We start from the raw sequence: 23,332 nt of genomic DNA, 5'->3' as shown, positions 1-23,332 counted from the left end.
CTCTGCATCTCATGAGGAAGGTAAGGTGGTTACTGGTTTGAATGTGCTTCTTCTCTAGTCGGGTGAGGCTGTTGATGGTGTTGATTGCCACGTCTCCATGTAGACGACGGATGAATTGTTTGATAGGCATTACTTAGAAGTTGACGGATGACGAAGTAGACACAATTTATGGATAAAAACTTCTGTAATATTGTAAAGGCGACGTTTCGACTACAAACGGTCAACCAGGCCAACAGTCTTGCTTGACAACGGTATAAGGATCTTATACCGAAACGTCGCCTTTACAGTATTAAAGAAGTTGTTATCCATAAATTTTTGTCTACTTGGTCATCCGTCAACTTCTAAGTAATGCCTATCAAACAAATTATAAGCAAAATATTTCAGTGTTAACTGTTGAAACAGAAACACCTAAAACTATAAACTGAGTTATCGTGACAACAGGACACAATAGGCGTTATTATAGAAAATCCGAAATAAATGAAGAAAACAACTTGTTCAAGGTTGTATTTCTTAAACTTTCAAGTTTAGTGTTTTTCAGTCAATCTTAGGTTCTAGGAAGCGAGTATGTATAATAAATGCTTTTGGCTACTCAACATACGTCACAATTAACACTACCAGATTAAAATACTTTATTCGTCATCAACGGTATAGCCATGTGTTGATAACTAGGAATCAGAGGGTGTTTTAAGAATTTAGAGAGAAGCGGTACTTCCTTTCTTCATTGAATTTTTCTTCATGGCATATGTCAACTATCCGGATATGTAGAATAGCACCGAGTTGTCTTGGTCTGTAAATGATTCTGCGGATTTCTCTGTTTCCTTCTCTTGACTTGTTGTGAAGTTGGTAATGGCACATCTGATGAGGTCATCAAGGAGACACTGAATAAAGAAATGGATATGCATTTCTGTTTCGGTCGAAACTTCAAAATCACAGATCGTTAGCTGGCACAAAGCTCAAAATAGATCCTCACGGCTTGTTATCGTTTTTACAAGGATTTCAGAAAAATACTTTTTTTGAAAATATTTAGATAATAAACTGTAAATAAATGTATTGTAGCCTAATATTATTGAGCATAATAAAACTGCGAGAAAACCCACACACATACACACGCGCACACACACACACGAAGACACGCACGCACACACGTACACGCACACAAGTACACACGTACACGCACACACACCACGTTCAGGGGACGTTCAGCAAAACAGAAAACATATACTAAAAATATGCATTAGTACTCTCACCTTTTAAATCGCATCGTTTGTGTTTGTTGACGAGAAGACCCCTGAACCCTGGCACGGACAAATACTGTTTCAAGCATAGTGGACTCTTTGGTGTAGAGTTACTTTTATCCTAAGACCACAGCTGAATTCTAATTCATACTCCGCCAACATTTCTGAAAAATCAACATCGGAATCGTCCCAATTCAAATAATCTGACATCGTGTTGGCAGCGTAATTGAAATAAGAATGACCGACAAACTCATAGTAGACATATATAACGGTCGTGTTTTTATTACATACATGATAACATCGGCAATACATCTGTGGTACATGTAAAATGCACATGCACATGCACATGCACATGCTATTATCCGGAAGTTTGGGTAACTAATGAAGTCGATAAACAAGGCATTGCGCAAGCGCCAGATGGTCAAAATGGAGTCCACTCTCTCCTCATGGCAGGGTCGTTCACATGTGCTGTCGACTTGGCCTGCTTTGCGCTGCGCACATCTTCAAAGTCAATCGCTGCAGGCTTCCCATCCTATATATATACGTCTTTGGTCCGTCTATATTTGCATAGTCACTCTTCATTTGACGGCACATATACATATACAGTTTCGTATATTTATGAATTTCCAAATCATCTTCATCAATTGAAATTTGAAAAATATCAATATATTTCTTGTTTTAAATGTTGACAGTCGCCAAACCACCGTTCAGGTTGATATCAGTTGGCTTGTTTTCTTGAAACAAGGTCACATGCGTGACATGCATTTTCCCGCCCTAATATTTGGGTCAAACACATATCTCAAAAACACTCATGTGGACATGTTGAAGCCAGTGCAATTCCTTGAGGAGTCATGTCTTCGCAAGTTATGAAATATAAATAAATGCATGTTTAAAATGTCAACTGACAAGAACATACTTGGCCCCCTAGATTCAAGGTGGGTGGGTGGGTGAGGTCAAATGGGGCTTTAGATTATTGCACTGTTATAGCGACGTGTGTGTGGGTGTGCGTGCGTGCGTGCGCGCGTGCTAGTCCGGACTAATGCCGGTTTTATAGTGCTAGCCCGCATAAATACCATGTCTCAGTTTAACATAGATACTCCACTCATATACAGTATACTGACTCCGAGCCGACCACTTCTTGCTTTATACTCGAGCACCAGGCAGGGTTTTGGTATGACGCGGCCAGGGATAGGGACACCGACCTTCCGCTCTCCTGGCAGACGTTGCCCGATCCCATAAGTCGCCTCCCACGACAAGACCAATTCTAATCCGGATCTTCACGGATCTCGTCGGGAGAACGGATCTTAATGTTTGAGGTGACGTCACTTGCTTGTCACGTCAAAAGTGACCCTGTTCGAGTCGCACTAATGAAAGATCTAATTGTAACTCGCACATATTTCATCGAAAATAAGCTCACGCCTTTGTACCTTGTGTACTTGTAATAATAAACGTGTTTTGTGTGTCAGTAGCGGGACGTACGGGACTTGACGAGATAAAACGTTTACGCACACCCCCGACCTTCGACCTGAAACCCATTCAGGTCCTGAAAACCTCGTACACCCGCTGCTGACATAAACTTCATCTATGGAGGCATGAAACCGCCTGGATAGCAGGGCTTTCGAAAAAACGGTATCAAAGAGGTACCACAGAAATGGTAAGTGTTATAATAAGTTATATTTTGTCTCCTTCTCGTGTTGTTTTCAAATCAGGTTAAGTTGATAGTTATATCTCAGATTTTAAAAATATTTCCCCAATCCCATGTCACGTGACCCAGCATATCAGCATTGCTTCTCCCGCAATATGTCCATTTCGTAACACTCACCATTAAGACAGGTAAGAATGATAGGGGCTTAAATATTTTTTTTATTTTTTTAAATTAATTGTATAATTTCTTCAATCAAAACAGAACTTGAACAAAAAGCTCTCTTGAAGAAAATTCAAGAGAATCCTTTTTACTCCTGTTTACTAATAATCATATTTTCAACATATGTTTCAAATACATCCGGGTCGGCGGAGCAGCATTGTGGTTATAGTGTTCGCTTGTCACGCCGAATGCCCAGGTTCGATCCCCGAAACGGGTACAATACTTGAAGCCTATTTTCTGATGTCCCTATATTGCTAGCATATTGCTAACGGCGACGTAATTCTATACTCTACCACCTACGTCACACGCTGTCACCACGTGGCTGAAATTTTGCTGATGTGACGCTTAATATTAACTCACTCACCTACATCACAAAAGTCCAAAAGGAACCCAACTGACATCCTGCTCTATGTGACATACTATTGGACGTTTACGGAATATTCTTCATGCTACGAGGAGTAAAGGAATATCTGACCCGAGTGAATTTATTTTTGGGATCGGGTGGTCAGGCTCGCTGACTTGGTTGATGCATGTCATCGATCCGTTTGCATGGATCGATGCTCATGATATTGATCACTGGATTGTCTGGTCCAGACTCGATTATTTACAGACCGCCGTCATATAGCTGGAATATTGCTGATTGCGACGTTAAACGACCAACCAACCAACCAACCAACCAACCAAAATATATTCACGAGAAATTGTCAAAATTAATTCACGAGGGACAGATAACCCATATTTTGAGTTGCGAGTAGGATATTCTTATATTATGCAAAGGCTTTTTCCTGAGAAAATGTGGAAACGTGTTTTTCCCATCTTCCCGGGGCAGGGGGGTTAACTGACTATGAAAGTCTAGTTTCTAGATTTCGGTGGATTTCAGCATTTGCAAAACATGTGTTCCGCCAACTCGGCATCAGCAGATATTTTCCAAATCTTTTCATGCTTTTAATCAAGGTATCCACGTTATTTCATGCACTTCGCGAAGTAAGACTCGTTTTAGTACAAGCTAGATATTGATTATCGATCAGATAGTCTTCACTGAGCGTCGCCATTTTGTTTTATGCAAATGCAAGTGATATGAGAGATGGAATCTGATTGGTCAATAGGTGGGTCATAGAAAGGATATAACTCTTAATCGCCAATGGTGGCGCTGCGATCGAGCACAGAAATTCCAGCCTAGTTCGTCAAGAGTGGAAACTGGACTTTTACAATCAGTAAATTCCCTTGCCGCGGAAAGATGACCTCAAGTGTGTGACGTCATAAACCTGATGACGCCATCTTCAATAATTGGCGACAAGGCGCTCATGTGAAAAGGTGGCGCCACGTTGCTAGGGGCCTCTTTGCAAACAATGAAACTATTGGAGCGAATTGACCAGACTCATCTGTTTGTCACCACAACAAATAATCGTGAAAGTACGCGTACACCAATTGTAACCCTACAAAGTTGTATAAGTTTATTAACTACAACATTTATTGCAAAGCCATGCCATACATACAAGTATCTAAAGAGAAGTGTATGTTTGAAGTTTCAGTGATATATTGCTTGTTTAAGATGTAGTGCACGTGTTGTCCGTACATTTAAAGATTCCTCCCCATCTTCTCTATCCTTTCTTTAGTACCCTTGGCGACCCGTGAAGATCCGGGTTATAATAGGTCTTCAGCAACCCATACTTGCCGTAAAAGGCGACTATGCTTTTCGTAAAAGGCGACTAACGGGATCGGGTGGTCAGGCTCACTGACTTGGTTGATACATGTCATCGATCCCAATTGCGTGGATCGATGCTCATGATGTCAATCAGTGGATTGTCTCGCCCAGACTCGATTATTTTACAGACCGCCGTCATATAGCTGGAATATTGCTGAGTGCGGTGTTAAACAACTAAAAAACACCAAAGTATTACCATTGGCCCCAAACTGTCCAACCCTGTGGAGTAAAAGGAATGTTTGAACGGACGTAAACGTGAAGTGGGCAATTCAAGTAGAAGAATCTGTAAGCTATTTCAAGGGATTGCCTCAAGTTAGATCATCAGCAGGATGGGCCAGTCCGCAACATTATCAGAGTTTGAATCTCAGCAACCCTCGTTCCAACAAATACTTTATACCTGCAGGAATCAGAATTCAGTCAATAGAGAACTGACGATGTGTCACAATTTCAGTTGGTAAGGTAAGTTCTCTGAGCAACATCATCTGCAAGTTGTGCTCCTATCAGCGCTGCTGAAAGCTCGAGGTATGGAGCAAGTCTGGATCTGGCTTGTGCTAAAATGAAACAGACACTTCCTTGATTCACTGTCCAAGGAAGGCAATTGCACCATTAGACACGTTCGGGGCATCAGAGAAGATATGCAGCTGTCCTTATATATGAACTTGTCCCATCAACATTGCGAGGGGTGGAACACCTGGGACAGATTCACATTCTCAATATCTGGTAGCTCATTTTCCCATGAACACCCGCATCCCGATCTCTCTTCAGCTTTCGGAGATCTTGGACAATGGCCTTTGCTCTCGCTGTGAAAGGAGTTAAAATACGTGACTGTCATGGTGAGGAACCCATGACTAATTTCTTTGACCATATATCCAAGCACATTACTGTTACACTGCCATTGGAGTCCCAAGATTCCCTCGGTAATTCCTGTCTCGCCAAGACAGCCAACGCTCACAATTGGTTGCCTTGTTTTCTGTAGGTAAATCAACCACGACTGAGGGAACGTTACTAATTTAATACATTGTCTGAGATGGAAGCCGCCTTTTTTCCAGTAGGCACTCCTTTCATGCACTAGATCTTTGGCTTCTGTTGCAGTGGGGGCGCTGCCTCGGCAGTTGTCTAGATATAAGGCTGTGCTGACCGATCTGAAAACATCAGCATTTTCCACCTTGTGATCATATGCATTTGTCTGCAGTGCATATATTGCGCAATAAGGACTACAGGCTGTGCCGAATGATGACACATGCTATTCATAAATGCTGGGGGATACTGTCTGGTTCATGTCACCAGAGGTCGCTGCCGGAAAGGCAGTAGAACTCCAATGAGGGATGATACCATAAATTGAGGCCCAGGAAGCAAAATCTCATTGTGACCCGTCATCCATTACGGCATATGTTTCTATCCGACCACCTAGGCCATGGAGGAAAACTGTATGGAATCAAGTCGCAAAAACGCAACTGCTACAGAAAAGCATGCATTCCATGCAAAAGTTGACTTTTATGCAAGCTCCATGCATTTCACTACCAAAGAATGGGTATAAAAACATGCGCGTTAACGGGATTCCATATGCATTGTTTAGCATCGTGCTGACAACAACCACTCAGAAAAACAACAAAATTACGCAATTATTCAGAAACAGAAACAGAAACACCATTTGGTGTTTATGGCAACGTTGGCAACAGACGAATGCAGTCAGAGACCATCCTCGGAGTGGCAGGCCACGCGTAACCAATAATCGACAAGACAACTGAATTCGAACAACACACCTACGAAATCGATTCCTGCCGGCATAGTGACTGAAAGAAGCATCCCTGGCCTTCGAAGAATATCTTTACAAACCGTACGTCGCCGCCTCAGATGTGCAGGGATTGTCGCCAGAAGATCCGCCAGACGTCCGATTTTGACAAGAAACCACCGCCAAGCACGTCTACAGTGGTGCAGACAGCGTCTACGCTGGACGACCATGCATTGGGGACAAGTTCTATTCACTGACGAGTCTCGTTTTCACCTCAGCCACAGCGATGGACGGATTCGAGTGTACCGACGTCGAGGTGAAGATCGGTTCGGGGGCGACAGCGTAATGGTATGGGGTGGGATTACAGCAAGACTGAGGACCCGTGTGATAGTGGTAGAGGGAAATCTCAATGGACAGCGCTACCGCGACGAGATCATCGGCCCTGTTGTTCTGCGTCGTCATGGCCCAGGCATTATCTTTCAACATGACAACGCCCGGCCTCATATTGCTCGACTTGTTCAGGATTCTCTTCAACAAAACAACGTGAATGTCATCCCCTGGCCGGCTCGCTCCCCTGGTTTCTCACCAATCGAGCACATGTGGGATGAGATGGATCGGCGCCTTCGAGGTCAACCACGTGTTCCAAAGACACCCCAGGAACATGCTCCAGCAGATATGGACAAATATCCCACAGGACTTTTTGCGACGCCTGGTCCATTCCATGAGACGAAGATGTGTTGCTTTCATCACAACCAGAGGTGGACACACACGCTATTGATTTGTAAATTGACATTTATGAAATCACGCATTTTCTGAAGTCAGCATGGCAAATTAAACCATTTGAACACTTACAGGAGTATTTTATCTGTTGCAAACCGAAATTGTTTCAGATTTGGTAAAAACATAAATTTGCATTAAATCTTATTCAATGTCACAGGAAAATTTGTTGTTCAGTATATATAGTTTTGGTTTTTACTGCGTCATGAAGAACAGTCCACTGCAATTCATAGTAAGAGTGTCTTCCGTTTATTGATGTCTCCCAATGAATATATTTTTTGGCAGATTATGTCTGAGGCGATTAAATACTTAATTAGCATTAGAATTGAATCTAATGGTTTTACCATTAAAAGCTAATTTTAATGTAAAGTCAACATGGACACTTTGTATATTTTAATACTTAAGAGGATACATCATCACAAATGCTTGACCAAAGTTACATTTGAAAACAACGGAAATTGCGTAAAACAGACGATAAAAAACACAAAGCTTTAGGCCACGCCCCCAAATAGGTTTGTTTTAGACGCCGAGTACGTTGTGTGTAATTTCAGCGTTTTCACTTGGACAGATAAATACTTTCAACGAATATTATGAACTTTTCTGAATTGACCAAATGTCTCTAGGTAACCTGATATTCGTAACAAATTCATAATCATACTTTTGTCTTAACTTGCCCTTTAAAAAGCGTTGCTTAAATGTTCATCCAATACAGATTTGATAAACGTTATTTTCAAATAAATACATTAACAATAACATTATCCCGTCTGGTTAGCTTGGTGTTAATGAAAAAGTGTGTAGAGCGTGCTAAAAACAAGTTACCTACGGATTAGAGTTATGGTAGAGGGACAACTGTTTCCGAATATACATGTTCAAACCTAATATTCTTATATTTGAAGATAATAACTATTTTTTTCACAGGTGCACCTATAGCAAAAGTACCTCAATAAGTTTCAGCGTCATTGTCATATAAAATCTTTCCAAGGAAACAAGCACAAAGTGAAAGTAGGTTTGAGAAAAATAGAATATTGAGCCTTAATTGCAGCATGTACGGTAATTGCCGGATGAGACTGGGTTGTACCTACAAGTGTTTCTTTGTGCGCTGTGTTCCAGTGATGTTCCAGTACGCCCTGCTCCTCCTCCTGCCGTGTGTGCTGGGGTAAGAACACTAGTCAATAAATATTATGTTCAAAAGAAGCGGGGGCACGGGTGGCCCAGTCGTCTAAGGCGCCGCGATTCGCTGAGTTGCGTCCCTTGGGCACGCCAGAAACCCGAATCCCGGTTCGCCCCGATTATGTTTCTAGGTTTGTCAGCACCATACCCGTGCTCGTGGGTTTCACCGAAGTGGTAAACGTCTGAGACCTACATCACTTCGGGCTTTCCTCCCACATTAAGCTGACACGCCGTGATCTAACTGGAATACTGTTAAAAGCGGCGTTAAACCCAACTCACTCACTTACAATTCAAAAGAAGCTCACACAGTCGGACCAATTACCTGACATCCATCAACGCTTGAACAATGCTGTTCAATGATCATGCGTTTTTCACGAGGTCCGACAATTAAGCAAGAATAACTAGCAGCTAATCATGTTTTCGGGATACAGAAGTCGGATATACTCTAAAATTGGATTTCTTTGCGCAATGAAATTTCTGCGAGTGGCTACAAACGTCAGGCTGACCTATGGAGGCGGGGCGGTCGGGTAGCCTACTGGTTAAAGCGTTCGCTTGTCACGCAGAAGACCCGGGTTCGGTTCCCGACATGGGTACAATGTGTGAAGCCCATTTCTGGTGTCCCCCGCCGTGATATTGCTGGAATATTGCTGAAAGCGGCGTAAAACAATATTCACTCACTCCTATGGAGGCTAAACAGTGACACGTTTTCATATGCACCAAGTTTGTTAATTAGTTTGATTAAGAGGTTTATTGGATTCCACACTCAGGAATATCGAAGCTATACGACGGTATCCTGTAAATAATCGTGACTGACCAAGACAAACCTGTGAGTGATATTATGGGCAACATCCAACGCCGTCAGTATTAACAGGCACGCTCTTACTAACGTGGTTATCTCCCCTTCCAGTGGCACGGATCCCGTGTCAGAATGGGTGCACCACCTGAACCAGGAAACAGAAAATTTGTGGAAAACCTTAGACTACAACCACAACGGAAAATTCGACAGGGACGACGTCCAAACGTTCCTCCATGACTACGACACCGACGGTAAGTGTACTCTCACACCATGAGCAGATAGACAGTGTGACAGTAAGTGTACTCTCACACCATGAGCAGATAGACAGTCTGACAGTAAGTGTACTCTCACACCATGAGCAGATAGACAGTGTGACAGTGAGTGTACTCTCACACCATGAGCAGATAGACAGTGTGACAGTAAGTGTACTCTCACACCATGAGCAGATAGACAGTGTGACAGTGAGTGTACTCTCACACCATGAGCAGATAGACAGTGTGACAGTAAGTGTACTCTCACACCATGAGCAGATAGACAGTAAGTGTACTCTCACACCATGAGCAGATAAACAGTCTGACAGTGAGTGTACTCTCACACCATGAGCAGATAGACAGTCTGACAGTAAGTGTACTCTCACACCATGAGCAGATAGACAGTAAGTGTACTCTCACACCATGAGCAGATAGACAATCCGACAGTGAGTGTATTCTCACACCATGAGCAGATAGACAATCTGACAGTGAGTGTACTCTCACACCATGAGCAGATAGACGGTCTGACAGTGAGTGTACTCTCACAACATGAGCAGATAGACAGTCTGACAGTGAGTGTACTCTCACACCATGAGCAGATAGACAGTAAGTGTACTCTCACACCATGAGCAGATAAACAGTCTGACAGTGAGTGTACTCTCACACCATGAGCAGATAGACAGTCTGACAGTGAGTGTACTCTCACACCATGAGCAGATAGACAGTCTGACAATGAGTGTACTCTCACACCATGAGCAGATAGACAATCCGACAGTGAGTGTACTCTCACACCATGAGCAGATAGACAATCTGACAGTGAGTGTACTCTCACAACATGAGCAGATAGACAGTCTGACAGTAAGTGTACTCTCACAACATGAGCAGATAGACAGTCTGACAGTGAGTGTACTCTCACAACATGAGCAGATAGACAGTCTGACAGTAAGTGTACTCTCACACCATGAGCAGATAGACAGTAAGTGAACTCTCACACCATGAGCAGATAAACAGTCTGACAGTGAGTGTACTCTCACACCATGAGCAGATAGACAGTCTGACAGTGAGTGTACTCTCACACCATGAGCAGATAGACAATCCGACTGTGATTGTACTCTCACACCATGAGCAGATAGACAATCTGACAGTGAGTGTACTCTCACACCATGAGCAGATAGACAGTCTGACAGTGAGTGTACTCGCACACCATGAGCAGATAGACAGTCTGACAGTGAGTGTACTCTCACAACATGAGCAGATAGACGGTCTGACAGTGAGTGTACTCTCACAACATGAGCAGATAGACAGTCTGACAGTGAGTGTACCCTCACACCATGAGCAGATAGACAGTAAGTGTACTCTCACACCATGAGCAGATAAACAGTCTGACAGTGAGTGTACTCTCACACCATGAGCAGATAGACAGTCTGACAGTGAGTGTACTCTCACACCATGAGCAGATAGACAGTCTGACAATGAGTGTACTCTCACACCATGAGCAGATAGACAATCCGACAGTGAGTGTACTCTCACACCATGAGCAGATAGACAATCTGACAGTGAGTGTACTCTCACAACATGAGCAGATAGACAGTCTGACAGTGAGTGTACTCTCACAACATGAGCAGATAGACAGTCTGACAGTGAGTGTACTCTCACACCATGAGCAGATAGACAGTCTGACAGTGAGTGTACTCTCACACCATGAGCAGATAGACAGTCTGACAGTGAGTGTATTCTCACACCATGAGCAGATAGACAGTCTGACAGTGAGTGTACTCTCACACCATGAGCAGATAGACAGTCTGACAGTGAGTGTATTCTCACACCATGAGCAGATAGACAGTCTGACAGTGAGTGTACTCTCACACCATGAGCAGATAGACAGTCTGACAGTGAGTGTATTCTCACACCATGAGCAGATAGACAGTCTGACAGTGAGTGTACTTTCACACCATGAGCAGATAGACAGTCTGACAGTGAGTGTACTCTCACACCATGAGCAGATAGACAGTCTGACAGTGAGTGTACTCTCACACCATGAGCAGATAGACAGTCTGACAGTGAGTGTACTCTCACACCATGAGCAGATAGACAGTCTGACAGTGAGTGTACTCTCACACCATGAGCAGATAGACAGTCTGACAGTGAGTGTACTCTCACACCATGAGCAGATAGACAGTCTGACAGTCAGTGTATTCTCACACCATGAGCAGATAGACAGTCTGACAGTGAGTGTACTCGCACACCATGAGCAGATAGACGGTCTGACAGTGAGTGTACTCTCACAACATGAGCAGATAGACAGTCTGACAGTGAGTGTACTCTCACACCATGAGCACATAGACAGTCTGACAGTGAGTGTACTCTCACACCATGAGCAGATAGACAGTCTGACAGTGAGTGTACTCTCACACCATGAGCACATAGACAGTCTGACAGTGAGTGTACTCTCACACCATGAGCAGATAGACAGTCTGACAGTAAGTGTACTCTCACAACATGAGCAGATAGACAGTCTGACAGTGAGTGTATTCTCACACCATGAGCAGATAGACAGTCTGACAGTGAGTGTACTCGCACACCATGAGCAGATAGACGGTCTGACAGTGAGTGTACTCTCACAACATGAGCAGATAGACAGTCTGACAGTAAGTGTACTCTCACAACATGAGCAGATAGACAGTCTGACAGTGAGTGTACTCTCACACCATGAGCACATAGACAGTCTGACAGTGAGTGTACTCTCACACCATGAGCAGATAGACAGTCTGACAGTCAGTGTACTCTCACACCATGAGAAGATAGACAGTCTGACAGTAAGTGTATTCTCACACCATGAGCAGATAGACAGTCTGACAGTGAGTGTACTCTCACAACATGAGCAGATAGACAGTCTGACAGTAAGTGTACTCTCACACCATGAGCAGATAGACAGTAAGTGAACTCTCACACCATGAGCAGATAAACAGTCTGACAGTGAGTGTACTCTCACACCATGAGCAGATAGACAGTCTGACAGTGAGTGTACTCTCACACCATGAGCAGATAGACAATCCGACAATGATTGTACTCTCACACCATGAGCAGATAGACAATCTGACAGTGAGTGTACTCTCACACCATGAGCAGATAGACAGTCTGACAGTGAGTGTACTCGCACACCATGAGCAGATAGACAGTCTGACAGTGAGTGTACTCTCACAACATGAGCAGATAGACGGTCTGACAGTGAGTGTACTCTCACAACATGAGCAGATAGACAGTCTGACAGTGAGTGTACCCTCACACCATGAGCAGATAGACAGTAAGTGTACTCTCACACCATGAGCAGATAAACAGTCTGACAGTGAGTGTACTCTCACACCATGAGCAGATAGACAGTCTGACAGTGAGTGTACACTCACACCATGAGCAGATAGACAGTCTGACAATGAGTGTACTCTCACACCATGAGCAGATAGACAATCCGACAGTGAGTGTACTCTCACACCATGAGCAGATAGACAATCTGACAGTGAGTGTACTCTCACAACATGAGCAGATAGACAGTCTGACAGTGAGTGTACTCTCACAACATGAGCAGATAGACAGTCTGACAGTGAGTGTACTCTCACACCATGAGCAGATAGACAGTCTGACAGTGAGTGTACTCTCACACCATGAGCAGATAGACAGTCTGACAGTGAGTGTACTCGCACACCATGAGCAGATAGACGGTCTGACAGTGAGTGTACTCTCACAACATGAGCAGATAGACAGTCTGACAGTGAGTGTACTCTCACACCATGAGCAGATAGACAGTCTGACAGTGAGTGTACTCTCACACCATGAGCACATAGACAGTCTGACAGTGAGTGTACTCTCACACCATGAGCAGATAGACAGTCTGACAGTGAGTGTACTCTCACAACATGAGCACATAGACAGTCTGACAGTGAGTGTACTCTCACACCATGAGCAGATAGACAGTCTGACAGTAAGTGTACTCTCACAACATGAGCAGATAGACAGTCTGACAGTGAGTGTATTCTCACACCATGAGCAGATAGACAGTCTGACAGTGAGTGTACTCGCACACCATGAGCAGATAGACGGTCTGACAGTGAGTGTACTCTCACAACATGAGCAGATAGACAGTCTGACAGTAAGTGTACTCTCACAACATGAGCAGATAGACAGTCTGACAGTGAGTGGACTCTCACACCATGAGCACATAGACAGTCTGACAGTGAGTGTACTCTCACACCATGAGCAGATAGACAGTCTGACAGTCAGTGTACTCTCACACCATGAGAAGATAGACAGTCTGACAGTAAGTGTATTCTCACACCATGAGCAGATAGACAGTCTGACAGTGAGTGTACTCTCACAACATGAGCAGATAGACAGTCTGACAGTAAGTGTACTCTCACACCATGAGCAGATAGACAGTAAGTGAACTCTCACACCATGAGCAGATAAACAGTCTGACAGTGAGTGTACTCTCACACCATGAGCAGATAGACAGTCTGACAGTGAGTGTACTCTCACACCATGAGCAGATAGACAATCCGACAATGATTGTACTCTCACACCATGAGCAGATAGACAATCTGACAGTGAGTGTACTCTCACACCATGAGCAGATAGACAGTCTGACAGTGAGTGTACTCGCACACCATGAGCAGATAGACAGTCTGACAGTGAGTGTACTCTCACAACATGAGCAGATAGACGGTCTGACAGTGAGTGTACTCTCACAACATGAGCAGATAGACAGTCTGACAGTGAGTGTACCCTCACACCATGAGCAGATAGACAGTAAGTGTACTCTCACACCATGAGCAGATAAACAGTCTGACAGTGAGTGTACTCTCACACCATGAGCAGATAGACAGTCTGACAGTGAGTGTACACTCACACCATGAGCAGATAGACAGTCTGACAATGAGTGTACTCTCACACCATGAGCAGATAGACAATCCGACAGTGAGTGTACTCTCACACCATGAGCAGATAGACAATCTGACAGTGAGTGTACTCTCACAACATGAGCAGATAGACAGTCTGACAGTGAGTGTACTCTCACAACATGAGCACATAGACAGTCTGACAGTGAGTGTACTCTCACACCATGAGCAGATAGACAGTCTGACAGTGAGTGTACTCTCACACCATGAGCAGATAGACAGTCTGACAGTGAGTGTACTCTCACACCATGAGCAGATAGACAGTCTGACAGTGAGTGTACTCTCACACCATGAGCAGATAGACAGTCTGACAGTGAGTGTATTCTCACACCATGAGCAGATAGACAGTCTGACAGTGAGTGTACTCTCACACCATGAGCAGATAGACAGTAAGTGTACTCTCACAACATGAGCAGATAGACAGTCTGACAGTGAGTGTACTCTCACACCATGAGCAGATAGACAGTCTGACAGTGAGTGTACTCTCACACCATGAGCAGATAGACAATCCGACAATGATTGTACTCTCACACCATGAGCAGATAGACAATCTGACAGTGAGTGTACTCTCACACCATGAGCAGATAGACAGTCTGACAGTGAGTGTACTCGCACACCATGAGCAGATAGACAGTCTGACAGTGAGTGTACTCTCACAACATGAGCAGATAGACGGTCTGACAGTGAGTGTACTCTCACAACATGAGCAGATAGACAGTCTGACAGTGAGTGTACCCTCACACCATGAGCAGATAGACAGTAAGTGTACTCTCACACCATGAGCAGATAAACAGTCTGACAGTGAGTGTACTCTCACACCATGAGCAGATAGACAGTCTGACAGTGAGTGTACACTCACACCATGAGCAGATAGACAGTCTGACAATGAGTGTACTCTCACACCATGAGCAGATAGACAATCCGACAGTGAGTGTACTCTCACACCATGAGCAGATAGACAATCTGACAGTGAGTGTACTCTCACAACATGAGCAGATAGACAGTCTGACAGTGAGTGTACTCTCACAACATGAGCACATAGACAGTCTGACAGTGAGTGTACTCTCACACCATGAGCAGATAGACAGTCTGACAGTGAGTGTACTCTCACACCATGAGCAGATAGACAGTCTGACAGTGAGTGTACTCTCACACCATGAGCAGATAGACAGTCTGACAGTGAGTGTACTCTCACACCATGAGCAGATAGACAGTCTGACAGTGAGTGTATTCTCACACCATGAGCAGATAGACAGTCTGACAGTGAGTGTACTCTCACACCATGAGCAGATAGACAGTAAGTGTACTCTCACAACATGAGCAGATAGACAGTCTGACAGTGAGTGTACTTTCACACCATGAGCAGATAGACAGTCTGACAGTGAGTGTACTCTCACACCATGAGCAGATAGACAGTCTGACAGTGAGTGTACTCTCACACCATGAGCAGATAGACAATCCGACAGTGAGTGTATTCTCACACCATGAGCAGATAGACAGTCTGACAGTGAGTGTACTCTCACACCATGAGCAGATAGACAGTCTGACAGTGAGTGTACTCTCACAACATGAGCAGATAGACAGTCTGACAGTGAGTGTACTCTCACACCATGAGCACATAGACAGTCTGACAGTCAGTGTACTCTCACACCATGAGCAGATAGACAGTCTGACAGTGAGTGTACTCTCACACCATGAGCAGATAGACAGTCTGACAGTGAGTGTACTCTCACACCATGAGCAGATAGACAGTCTGACAGTGAGTGTACTCTCACACCATGAGCAGATAGACAGTCTGACAGTGAGTGTACTCTCACACCATGAGCAGATAGACAGTCTGACAGTGAGTGTACTCTCACACCATGAGCAGATAGACAGTCTGACAGTCAGTGTATTCTCACACCATGAGCAGATAGACAGTCTGACAGTGAGTGTACTCGCACACCATGAGCAGATAGACAGTCTGACAGTGAGTGTACTCTCACAACATGAGCAGATAGACAGTCTGACAGTGAGTGTACTCTCACACCATGAGCAGATAGACAGTCTGACAGTGAGTGTACTCTCACACCATGAGCACATAGACAGTCTGACAGTGAGTGTACTCTCACACCATGAGCAGATAGACAGTCTGACAGTGAGTGTACTCTCACACCATGAGCACATAGACAGTCTGACAGTGAGTGTACTCTCACACCATGAGCAGATAGACAGTCTGACAGTAAGTGTACTCTCACAACATGAGCAGATAGACAGTCTGACAGTGAGTGTATTCTCACACCATGAGCAGATAGACAGTCTGACAGTGAGTGTACTCGCACACCATGAGCAGATAGACGGTCTGACAGTGAGTGTACTCTCACAACATGAGCAGATAGACAGTCTGACAGTAAGTGTACTCTCACAACATGAGCAGATAGACAGTCTGACAGTGAGTGTACTCTCACACCATGAGCACATAGACAGTCTGACAGTGAGTGTACTCTCACACCATGAGCAGATAGACAGTCTGACAGTCAGTGTACTCTCACACCATGAGAAGATAGACAGTCTGACAGTAAGTGTATTCTCACACCATGAGCAGATAGACAGTCTGACAGTGAGTGTACTCTCACACCATGAGCAGATAGACAGTCTGACAGTGAGTGTATTCTCACACCATGAGCAGATAGACAGTCTGACAGTGAGTGTACTCGCACACCATGAGCAGATAGACAGTAAGTGTACTCTCACAACATGAGCAGATAGACAGTCTGACAGTGAGTGTACTTTCACACCATGAGCAGATAGACAGTCTGACAGTGAGTGTACTCTCACACCATGAGCAGATAGACAGTCTGACAGTGAGTGTACTCTCGCACCATGAGCAGATAGACAGTCTGACAGTAAGTGTACTCTCACACCATGAGCAGATAGACAGTCTGACAGTGAGTGTACTCTCACACCATGAGCAGATAGACAGTCTGACAGTGAGTGTACTCTCACACCATGAGCAGATAGACAGTCTGACAGTGAGTGTACTTTTGCCCCTTAAGCGGATAGACTATCTAATAATATGTGTACCCTCGCTCCTTGAGTAGATATATAATATAATATAATATGTAAACCCTTGCTCCATGAGCAGATAGACAATCTAATGGTATGTATACCCTCGCTCCATGAGCGGATAGACAATCTAATAATATGTGTACCCTCGCTCCTTGAGCAGATAGACAATCTAATATGTATACCCTCGCTCCTTGAGCAGATAGAAAATCTAATATGTATACCCTCGCTCCTTGAGCAGATAGACAATCTGACAGTAAGTGTACTCTCACACCATGAGCAGATAGACAGTCTGACAGTGAGTGTACTTTTGCCCCTTAAGCGGATAGACTATCTAATAATATGTGTACCCTCGCTCCTTGAGCAGATAGACAGTCTGACAGTGAGTGTACTTTTGCCCCTTAAGCGGATAGACTATCTAATAATATGTGTACCCTCGCTCCTTGAGTAGATATATAATGTAATATAATATGTATACCCTTGCTCCATGAGCAGATAGACAATCTAATGGTATGTATACCCTCGCTCCATGAGCAGATAGACAATCTAATAATATGTGTACCCTCGCACCTTGAGCAGATAGACAATCTGACAGTAAGTGTACTCTCACACCATGAGCAGATAGACAGTCTGACAGTGAGTGTACTTTTGCCCCTTAAGCGGATAGACTATCTAATAATATGTGTACCCTCGCTCCTTGAGTAGATATATAATATAATAATATATGTATACCCTTGCTCCATGAGCAGATAGACAATCTAATGGTATGTGTACCCTCGCTCCATGAGCAGATAGACAATCTAATAATATGTGTACCCTCGCTCCTTGAGCAGATAGACAATCTGACAGTAAGTGTACTCTCACACCATGAGCAGATAGACAGTCTGACAGTGAGTGTACTTTTGCCCCTTAAGCGGATAGACTATCTAATAATATGTGTACCCTCGCTCCTTGAGTAGATATATAATATAATATAATATGTATACCCTTGCTCCATGAGCAGATAGACAATCTAATGGTATGTATACCCTCGCTCCATGAGCAGATAGACAATCTAATAATATGTGTACCCTCGCTCCTTGAGCAGATAGACAATCTAATATGTATACCCTCGCTCCTTGAGCAGATAGAAAATCTAATATGTATACCCTCGCTCCTTGAGCAGATAGACAATCTAATAATATGTGTACCCTCGCTCCTTGAGCAGATAGACAATCTAATATGTGTACCCTCGCTCCTTGAGCAGATAGAAAATCTAATATGTGTACCCTCGCTCCTTGAGCAGATAGATAATCTAATATGTATACCCTCGCTCCTTGAGCAGATAGAAAATCTAATATGTATACCCTCGCTCCTTGAGCAGATAGACAATCTAATAATATGTGTACCCTCGCTCCTTGAGCAGATAGACAATCTAATATGTATACCCTCGCTCCTTGAGCAGATAGACAATCTAATATGTGTACCCTCGCTCCTTGAGCAGATAGACAATGTAATATGTGTACCCTCGCTCCTTGAGCAGATAGACAATCTAATATGTATACCCTCGCTCCTTGAGCAGATAGAAAATCTAATATGTATACCCTCGCTCCTTGAGCAGATAGACTATCTAATATGTGTACCCTCGCTCCTTGAGCAGATAGACAATCTAATATGTATACCCTCGCCCCTTGAGCAGATAGACAATCTAATGGTATGTATACCCTCGCTCCATGAGCAGATAGACAATCTAATGGTATGTGTATACCCTCGCTCCTTGAGCAGATAGACAATCTAATATGTATACCCTCGCTCCTTGAGCAGATAGACAATCTAATATGTATACCCTCGCTCCTTGAGCAGATAGACAATCTAATAATATGTGTACCCTCGCTCCTTGAGCAGATAGACAATCTAATAATATGTGTACCCTCGCTCCTTGAGCAGATAGAAAATCTAATATGTAAATCCTCGCTCCTTGAGCAGATAGACAATCTAATATGTGTACCCTCGCTCCTTGAGCAGATAGAAAATCTAATATGTATACCCTCGCTCCTTGAGCAGATAGACAATCTAATATGTGTACCCTTGCTCCTTGAGCAGATAGACAATCTAATATGTATACCCTCGCTCCTTGAGCAGATAGACAATCTAATATGTATACCCTCGCTCCTTGAGCAGATAGACAATCTAATATGTATACCCTCGCTCCTTGAGCAGATAGACAATCTAATATGTATACCCTTGCTCCTTGAGCAGATAGACAATCTAATATGTATACCCTCGCTCCTTGAGCAGATAGACAATCTAATATGTATACCCTCGCTCCTTGAGCAGATAGACAATCTAATATGTATACCCTCGCTCCTTGAGCAGATAGACAATCTAATATGTATACCCTCGCTCCTTGAGCAGATAGACAATCTAATATGTATACCCTCGCTCCTTGAGCAGATAGACAATCTAATGGTATGTGTACCCTCGCTCCTTGAGCAGATAGACAATCTAATGGTATGTGTACCCTCGCTCCTTGTGCAGATAGACAATCTAATATCATAATGTATACCCTCGCTCCTTGAGCAGATAGACAATCTAATATGTATACCCTCGCTCCTTGAGCAGATAGACAATCTAATATGTGTACCCTCGCTCCTTGAGCAGATAGACAATGTAATATGTATACCCTCGCTCCTTGAGCAGATAGACAATCTAATATGTATACCCTCGCTCCTTGAGCAGATAGACAATCTAATATGTATACCCTCGCTCCTTGTGCAGATAGACAATCTAATGATATGTGTATACCCTCGTTCATGATCAGGTAGACAATCTAATATGTATACCCTCGCTCCTTGAGCAGGTAGACAATCTAATATGTATACCCTCGCTCCTTGAGCAGATAGACAATCTAATGGTATGTGTACCCTCGCTCCTTGAGCAGATAGACAATCTAATGGTATGTGTACCCTCGCTCCTTGAGCAGATAGACAATCTAATGGTATGTGTACCCTCGCTCCTTGAGCAGGTAGACAATCTAATATGTATACCCTCGCTCCTTGTGCAGATAGACAATCTAATGATATGTGTATACCCTCGTTCATGAGCAGGTAGACAATCTAATATGTATACCCTCGCTCCTTGAGCAGGTAGACAATCTAATATGTATAGACATTTACGGCTCTTTGACGTGTGTCCATCATCTGTGTTGGTTCCTAGGAGACGGTGAAGTTACCCGGGTCGAGTTCGACTTCCACTGGGGGATGACGGAGCCTACTCTCAACATCGTCGGACACGGCCTGTTTCTGGAGTACGACGACGACCAGAGCGGTATAGTGACGTCTTCCGACCTGGACGCCCTCTACAACAGAATGGACCAAAACGGTAGCTCACAATACCATCTTCTTGAAACCTAGGGGCTTCCGCGGCATTACAGCTTGCTGTATGTGAGGACCTATGTCCTTCATCGGGGGAGAGTTGCGTCCCTTGGGCATGCCAGAAACCTATGATTGTGAATCTGATCCTATTCTGACTTAGTCAGCACCTTCTCGTGGGTTTCGCCATAGTTGTAAACGTCAGATCCAACATCACCTTCCTCCATCATGGGTGAAGTGAAATCAGTGGGGGTTAACGTCGCGTTACACATTAGAGTAAACTACGGTTATAACAAACATGCTTATAACGAACTAACGGATATAACGAACTTTTTAGTCCCGACTTTATGCTGTAGTTATGCTGTATATATGCTTATAACGAATTACGGTTATAGCGAACTAAAATAAGTAGTTCCTTTGAGTTCGTTATAACCGTAGTTTACTGTATTACACTTACATAGCATGTGTGTTGTAGGGGTGGGTGCTTGGGTGGGGGTGGGGGGGGTCCCTTCAACTTCGACACAACATGGTTTGGATATATAACACGAATAGCCATCATTTTCCGATCGGTATATGATCTCTGATTACACCAACTACAGTGACAAACATCGTCCTGTTACTGACCTGAGCCTCGTTCCACAAAGGGATGGTAGTGCTACGATTGTCATAAGTCTATGTTAAAGTATGGTACATGTAGTTACGATCGTCTTATCGCTAAGATCGCTTTATGGGTCCTGCTGTTCTATCAGCGAAAATAAACCAAACATATTTTTTTATGATTTAGTTCTACTGTTGAAAGGGCCTACCGTGTTTGCATGTGCATGCATGCGTATGTCCTAAGATTAAACTCTATCTCATATCCAGTTATAACAATTTCACATTATATTTGTGTAATGATTATATTTTTAGGATTAAGAGATCACAATAGTGACCCCTAGCAAGATTGGACACCGCTGGACACTTCTCCCCTCGGGTTCGACCAACTGTGCACGTCAATTATTATAAATACTTCGTCTGTACAGAGGCACATTCATTTGGACATAAACTGAATTTACGACTTTTCATTATAATCCCTGAGAATTTAATTTTCTGGTTGATGTTTCTCCCTAATGTATCATCATGTATGTTTCACAGATGACGGAAATGTCAGCAAGGGTGAATTCAAGACTTATTACACTGAGGTAGGTCACATGTGGCAAAGCCTCAACAATTATATTTTTCGTCGAAGTTTGATTTTACATTTGTCGCATTTTGTTACGGAAAAGCTGCATGCACTGACGGAGTTAAACGGGTGTCGTTACAACGTACTTAAACGTGCATATCATTTGGGACGCCTAGTGTTTAAATTATAAACCAAAAAAATCTCATTAGTTCCGCAATCTGCAAGAAGACTCGTGCCGTATCGTAAAGCCACTTTGGTAGAAATTTCTCTTTATTTCAATTAATTTCTCGAAATAACGATTTTATTCTCGTTACTTCGAATATTTCTCGTTATTTCAAGTTTTTCTCAAAAACTCTAAATGTCAGTATTTTGTCCTTGCTTCAATTAGTTTCTCGTTGCTTCGATTATTTACTCGTTATTTCAAGTTTAGTTCAAAAACTCAAAATATAGATTTATGTTCTCGTTATTTCAATTTCTCGAAATTTTGAATTTGGGAAATAAATTTGAAATCACGAGAAATTAATCGAAGTAATGAGAAAAAAACTCGTAATTTCGAGGGAATAAGTGAAATTACGAAAATATAATCGAAATATATATATATCGAAATTCCGAAATTTTCAACATAAAAACATGCTACCAAAGTGGCACTATTAGGCTTTGGTACTATCGCAATCCGAACGCGATCAGATATTTCCAATGAAAATATACCTCTGAGCCTCACAGCCGTTGTAATCACTCAAATCGTCCCTTTCCGTAATCAGTCGGAAGACCAGTGATGAGTGAGCGCTTCCATCTGACACTGACATGCGTTCCTTTTTTGCAGCTCCTCACAGTGTTGTTCATCCTGCAGACTCAGCACATTGAGAATCAGCTCACGACTACCCCTGCTCCATCAACATAACCAAAATAAACAAGAAATACAATAATAAACCAATACACCAGTTCATCTGTGTTGTCATTCAATATCATTTAATTCCACACCTTACATTGTCATTGGACCGCCTCGTGGTGTAGTGGATAGAGGGTCAGTCCCGAGAGCGGCAGAATGACAACCGACATGTTAGTTGCCTCTTGACCTATTCTAACATGGAATCCTCACAGGATTCGGCAATAAGGGGCTAACGCAAAGACTGTTCGGCTCAGACTGGTATACAGTGTCTAATCCATGTTAAACTGCGGCATGGTATCTCAGTGGGCTAGCACTATTAGTCTAAGTCTGGGCTCTACAGTTAAATCACCCACCCTACAGCCCAGACTTAGCCCCCAGTAACTATTTCCTGTTCCAGCAAATGAAAT

The 23,332-nt window shown here is 43.4% G+C and overlaps 1 protein-coding gene across 1 annotated transcript; it reads left to right on the top strand.

Moving 5' to 3' along the window:
* Positions 1-2,984: 2,984 nt before the first annotated feature.
* Positions 2,985-22,980, top strand: LOC124144844 (visinin-like protein 1). Its single transcript, XM_046514448.2, has 6 exons — positions 2,985-3,068; positions 8,424-8,469; positions 9,391-9,530; positions 20,720-20,884; positions 22,009-22,055; positions 22,860-22,980. The coding sequence occupies exons 2-6, from the start codon at positions 8,426-8,428 to the stop codon at positions 22,935-22,937; spliced, it is 474 nt and encodes a 157-aa protein (XP_046370404.2). The 5' UTR covers positions 2,985-3,068; positions 8,424-8,425; the 3' UTR covers positions 22,938-22,980.
* The last annotated feature ends 352 nt before the right edge of the window (positions 22,981-23,332 follow it).

The sequence above is a fragment of the Haliotis rufescens genome, unplaced genomic scaffold (assembly GCF_023055435.1).
Source record: "Haliotis rufescens isolate VD_foot unplaced genomic scaffold, xgHalRufe1.0.p SCAF_8, whole genome shotgun sequence".
NCBI classification, from domain to species: domain Eukaryota; kingdom Metazoa; phylum Mollusca; class Gastropoda; order Lepetellida; family Haliotidae; genus Haliotis; species Haliotis rufescens.
This window is presented reverse-complemented; position numbering and strand designations above follow the sequence as displayed.